This window comes from Cryptotermes secundus, unplaced genomic scaffold, assembly GCF_002891405.2.
Source record: "Cryptotermes secundus unplaced genomic scaffold, Csec_1.0 scaffold1264, whole genome shotgun sequence".
NCBI classification, from domain to species: domain Eukaryota; kingdom Metazoa; phylum Arthropoda; class Insecta; order Blattodea; family Kalotermitidae; genus Cryptotermes; species Cryptotermes secundus.
This window is the reverse complement of record NW_019738985.1, coordinates 435525-442288: the sequence shown is the minus strand read 5'-3', so window position 1 is coordinate 442288 and position 6764 is coordinate 435525. Positions and strand designations below refer to the sequence as shown.

Sequence of the window (6764 nt, the reverse complement as noted above, 5' to 3'; positions counted from 1 at the left end):
ACTATTAATATCAATAACTTTAATTTCGTTATGGGAGCAAAATTTATGCCAATTATTATACACAATCCTCAGCTCTTACAACACGTTGTGAAAAGAAAAATGTGGACTTTAGGATATGACTAGAAGGCCAGAATCTTAATTTTCATGACCATGAAAACCCCCAGATCTCAACATTATAAATAATTTGTGTTGTTTGATTTTTCTACATTTCAGTACGGGCCGTGATGAAAACCAAGCGCCAACGACGCACTGAATCCTGCGAATCGGATTCGCCGACCGCTACGTCATTGTCATCCAGAGGCACCGTGGCCGACATCTCAAGTAATCATAACCAGACTAAGTGGATAAAGTTTTTGGAGGAACTTACTGTGGACAGCATCCGAGGAGTTATCTGAAGAGTCTTAAAAAAAAGAGTTCAAATGTAATTGAATCTCAGCCGGAAAATACATTCTTTTCTTTTGTACAAGACAGTGAAGTGTCTATTACGTCGTGATAATGGATATAACGGAAACCTTCAGAGGCGAAGACATTTCTAAAACAGATTTCTTTGATTTCGTCGTAACCCCTGATATTGGAGAACATCAACAACAGACGTTGCACTTCAACCGAACACTAAAATCAATGGGCATCTTTATCGAAAGCGCTGGTGCCAACAGTGGCAGCAACAGCAACGACACGGGAACATCGACTTATCAAGACATAAAAGAAACAAACAACAACCACCTTATGATGACGACAACGACGGCTTCATCAGGCCTACCACCTTCGGAACACAGCTTGGGCAACTTTGGCGATCATTCTTTCTGGACATCCTCCTCGTGCGAGAAAGAAGCCGCAAGACTCGAGACTGCTATGTTGGAGGACTTGAATGAGTTCTGCTGGAGCCAAGATTCAACAGAAACGGCATCCCCAAACAGTAATGGCGGTCCCTGCCATAAAGTAGGACACACCAATAACACCCATAACAACACAGACGGTGCAATATATACGTTGACCGTACTGAATGGCGGCGATCATAGCGCCACCTGGTATCGGACACCGGAAGCTCCTACAGGCCTCAAGGATGATGATGAGAGCCACCAGCAATCACTGTCCTCTCCTCATATGGACTGCCGGCAAATAAATTCTCACAATAATCAACAGAACCATTCCTCAGCCCTTGATCTTGATTCAATTCTAAGTATTATACCTCCTAACCAACACACAACATCAACACCCACATCAAGCGGACATCAATTCCACCAAAATGGTTACCACCAAACCCATGCACATCCCTCAAACCATCTGCACCAGACTAACAATTCGGCAGTAACTTTAAGTCCACATCATCACACAATTAGCCAAGATGGTCTTGTAAAATCTGAACAACAGTATGCGTATGAAGAGAGTGGGTATGCTAACAAAGATTGCATCAGTCACATCGTGGATGGTCAATCAGTTATCCAGCAGGAAGCTGGTGGCGGCGATTCTAATGCTGGCTTCAACAACAATAACAATGACTGGAAACTGACGAACAACAATACCAACAGCACTGCAGATTCGTTGTTACGAAGTGCCTTGCAAGGGAAAAGTTTTCTTGGTCGTTACAATGGCACAAGTCCAAAGAATGGGAAAGCAATGGAAGGGCACATTGAGCTTAGGCGGGTCTTGTCTACACCTCCCAACGGAGTGAAAACACCAATGGAACATTCTCCTGTGTTTATCACCAGTGATATCACAGATGACTGTAGTGGGGGCGATCAGAAGCCATCACCAATGATGACTGTGACAATGGAGGGAAATGCTGTGGTCATGTTTGATGGTGGGGGTGGAACCAGAGGCCTAGGGCTGACAGATACTGATAATCCTTCCTCAGCACACAGTATGGACGATATTCTGCTGTCACAACTAGATGCAGCATCATATCCGGAGGATTATGAGAAACTCAAATGTATTGCCAACGAGGTTGCAGAATCCGTGAAACAATACTGCAGCCTGGATCAAAACAGCATAGCAAGTCCAACCCAACACACACCATCTGGAATCTACATTTCCACACATCTCGCTTCAACTGAAAACTTAGTACCAAGTTCCATATTGTCTTCAACCCATCACCATCATCACCACCACCACCACGCAAATCTTTCGCCAATTCTCTCCACTTCACAATCCACAACGAAAAGTAATGTTGGGAAGAAATATACAAAGAAGCAGGGTGTAGGTGGTGGGAGTGGAAGCACCAAGGCAACACACAGCAGTCACCAGATGCAGAACAATGGTGTGCGCAAGGAGAGGTCCCTGCATTACTGCAATATCTGCAGTAAGGGCTTCAAGGATAAGTACTCAGTAAATGTACACATTCGCACACACACAGGTGAGAAGCCCTTCGCATGTTCTTTATGTGGCAAGAGCTTCAGGCAAAAGGCACACCTTGCCAAACACTACCAAACCCACATGGCACAGAAGAACTCTGCAACCAACAGCAATGGTGTAGCAAAACCAGGGGGTAATAAAGGAAGGTATAGTAGTGCAAAGTCTTCATCATGATTGTCATTAGATTCTTCACAAGGAATGCTTCTAAAAAAGAAAGAAGCAAATATGATGACAGTTGCAGCACACGTAGCTGAATGGTTCAATCCAGGGACTCACATCATTAGAAATAAATATGGTTGGAGGATTATGAAATACATGTTTTCCACAATTGAGGAAAAAGTGGTATGTGCTCTAGTAGTTATATACAGTGTTTCATTAGCAGCCATTAAAACTTATATTGTTGTTTCCATTGACGTTTTTCTTCTCTGTATTGTGAGGAATTACTGACAACATACAACCACACAAATGTATATTCACTGTATTAGTCCTTAATGAATATCATGTTTTCCACCAGGGTAATAACAATTCAGCATTTAAAAGAAATTTTGCATAGCGAATAGCTACTAAAATGATATTGAAGTATTTGGTGTACTGTTGACTAAAGCTTAACATTTCAAATATTAAAAGTTTACAATATTATATTTGAGCATCCCGTTACACTCGCACAATATATATAAGATAAACACCGTCTTAAGTGTAACAATTTTATTGTAGTTCTTTCTTCTTTCCCCTCACTCCACACTACATGTTTCGGCCCTAAATGGCCATCATCAGGTGTGTATTCTTACGTAGCTGTTACACTGCCTGTTAAAATTTAAAATCACCAGTCTTTCTAATTGTATAAACGGTTTGTTAACCTACACGCGTTAATTTTGATTTCTATTTAGCACTTTATTTTTAAAAATAAATAGAAATAGAAATCAAAATTAACGTGTGTAGGTTAACAAACAGTTTATACAATTAGAAAGACTAGTGATTTTAAATTTTAACAGGCAGTGTAACAGCTACGTAAGAATACACACCTGATGATGGCCATTTAGGGCCGAAACATGTAGTGTGGAGTGAGGGGAAAGAAGAAAGAACTACAATAAAATTGTTACACTTAAGACGGTGTTTATCTTATATATATTAAAAGTTTAAACTGAACCATGCATGACTGAGGCTTATGCAAAAGCAGCAAATTATATCATCCATGATTCAGTCAAAAAGTGAAATAGAGGAATGAATTTAACCCAAAAATAGTTCTCAGTGCAATAATAGCATAATGCAATCAATATAAAACATAATTATTTCATCAGCAATAGTTATGGGTTAATTCAGAAACATTCATATTCATAATATAAAGTTTAATGTATTATATCTGACAATAAAATACAATTCATTGCTGTGAGAACTAGATACAAAACTTACATACTCACTATCACATATCCTATGTGATTGTGAGGCCATAGCTTACTTAAGATTTTGTCACCTGGGTCAGTTCTTCGTGGAACAAAGTGACTTTTATGGCACCCCCATAAATAAAGTCCTACATTTCATTCGAAGTGTACGGCTAATAAAGGGTTAATCCAAAGGGGAAGCACCATAGATCATTGACGGTCGCAGTGCAATGGCCGGATTTTATGGCCCACCCCTTACACACAAACACACATACATACTCATTAGTAACATAAAGGTATTATTTACATAATGATTGACCATAATCTGACAGATTATATCTCTGTGATAGACACAGGATATTAAAGTTGATTGCCAGACAGTAAATGTGCAATTGATGCAGTTCATGACATCTGTTGCAACTTCATTTTGTACTACATATAAAATCATAGTAATTATTACTCCATAAACTGAAAATATACAACAATTAAAATTTGCACTCTTTTGCTGTGATAAGGGTGCTAATACTTCTAAGTAGTTGGCAGCAATATATTACAGAACTTTTCTGAATTCTTTTCCTACAGCCACACTCAGAGGTAATCCTAAAAGTCGAGCCATGGTGCTCTGAAATTTGTGGCACTGCTCAGAAAAGTAAATTTGAAAAAGAAAGTAACTTGGCAGAATATACTTTTCTTTCAATAGTACCTGCAGATCGAGTGTACTTTAGATAAACATTTACACAAACAAATCCATGAACAGCTTATATCATATTAACTTTCTGCCACAATGCCCAATTAATTGACAGATTGAAACCTGGATGTATTACTACATCGTCTTCTGATCTCCCATGAAAGTATGATGTCATAAATTCTCTTCAGAACAGATTACTCACATTATCTGTAAATCTTCATTTATACTGTTATATCAGTACTCTACATAGCTTCTAAAAATATTATAAGGAAATATTAGGAGGAGATTTGGGGTAACTACATGCAATGACAAATTATGAAGACTGAAAACTGTAATGCCTCTAAACAAATATATCAACAAAAGGAGCATCTAATTGTAACACAAATGGATCTTATGCCCAGAGCTGCCAACTTAAACATGTACCTTAGCTCCATAATTCCTTTAATAGTGGCCTTTCTATTTGGTGTATCAAATTGTTTAAAATTGCAATAATCCAGCTGCCCTTATCAACTGAGGTTAGCTTACTGGGCAGGTGTACCCAACATGTGAGTAGTTTTCATATGCAAAATGTAACTAAAAGAATCTCAAGATTGTATTACCTTATAGAAATGTATTACTCACTCAGAAAATTTGTTCCTATGCTTTGTTGTAAATTTATTTTTTGCGCTGTGATTTGTTCTTTACCAGATCATAAATCATTTGAGAGTAATATATATTATTGTAATAGATATGTTATTGTTTATATTATTATTAAAATAAATATTGTGTCCTTTCAAATTCTATTTTGGCCTTGATAAAAAAGAAATCATCTTGCCTTTCATACATCTTATTAGCATAACAATGTATAATTTATACATAGCCATGCACTAACTGAGAGGTATGAAATGTCCTATTACATGTTATTTAATTTTATATATGTATACATTTTATATTAAGGAACTGCCCCTTTAAAATACTCAACATGGCACCTCTGCATAAATCAATAAGCATTGACCATGATACCTTCTCATTGATTACCACTTATATTAAGAAGTACAGGCCAAATTGTGTTGCCAATAAGTATTCCATTATTTTTAATGCTGATACAGGTGTTAATAAATGTACTCAATATTTTGACAGAAATATATATATTATGTATAGAGAGAGAAAGAAAGAGAAAATATTTTTATTTATATGTTTTGTTAAACTATATTAGAATTAGGTATTCGGATTTTATTATGATTTTTATTTACTGTAGTATTAAAAATGAAAAACTGTAATATATTATAACTGACTGAAATATTAGAGTAATATACATATGTGGTTTTTATTGGATGAATAATTTTGCAACGAACATTATTGCTATAAATTAGTTTTCCTACCAATTCCTTTCCTGTATATGCTACAAACAGATGCACACCATTCTTTATTTGGGAGCAGTGTGCCTATCTCTCATCACCGTACAATGCTAGATACATGCTCAGGGTGACGCTCTGCCACCACACACAAACGAAATTTGACGCTATATAATCAATCACTTATTGCGAGCATTGTGATATTGCTCACAAATAGAACACACGTATAATTTTTTATCTGTTTAAATCAATCAAATATTAAAATATTGACATTGACTTTATTTTCAATCCAAGTAAGTGATTCTCATGTGTGAGAATTCAGTAAAAATGTATTATTTTATTTATTATAAATTATGGAAATATGTACCCAGAAGAAACAGAATAATTTGATGACATTTGTTTAAATACATAAGACTTCCAGACTTCTTAAAATTTGAATCTAGAAATATATGTCTCTCAATGAGTGGAAGAATAAATGACTTCAGTATTACTGCAAACAGCGAATATTGAACTGTCAGGGGTTACAAGACATTCTTCTATATCTTCTGCAAGATCATCTCCCACTTGCTTTTCATTATAGGGGGAAAGAGGTTTTACTCAGTATGCAATATCAACACTCTCAGAATATCCCATTTCATACAGTAACGCATTTCGCTCACCTTCTAATTGTCATCATGATCTAAAGCAATGAATACATTGAATACATCCTGGAACATCAATTTTGGCACCTTAGTTGCTACCATAGTTATAGCAGTGTCCTTTCAGTTTCTTTTGAAGAAGCTATATCATTCAATATCACAAGCGTTTTACATTTGTGTGAAAGAGAATCTAAATGTAAAGACAATTTCTTTAGTAAAGAAGGTAATGTTATCCCTGTAAAAGGCCATGGAAGCCCTATGGTTCTGAGGCGTTGAGACTCCCACATTACCTGGGCTATCTGCTTATAGATGGTGGTGTGGTTGTCAGCCTTATGCTCAGACCGCCCTTTACTCTCTGCAAGATTCCTGGTAC

General features: G+C 36.7%; 1 protein-coding gene across 1 annotated transcript; it reads left to right on the top strand.

Moving 5' to 3' along the window:
- The first annotated feature begins 212 nt into the window (after positions 1 to 212).
- On the top strand, positions 213 to 3034 carry LOC111871554. Its single transcript, XM_023864744.2, has one exon. It carries the CDS (start codon positions 496 to 498, stop codon positions 2524 to 2526), a length of 2031 nt encoding a protein of 676 aa, XP_023720512.1. The 5' UTR covers positions 213 to 495; the 3' UTR covers positions 2527 to 3034.
- Positions 3035 to 6764: the final 3730 nt, after the last annotated feature.

What these genes read in the sequence shown, in the direction of transcription:
- LOC111871554 (XM_023864744.2), top strand. Translation starts at nt 496, where the DNA reads ATGGATATAACGGAAACCTTCAGAGGCGAAGACATTTCTAAAACAGAT.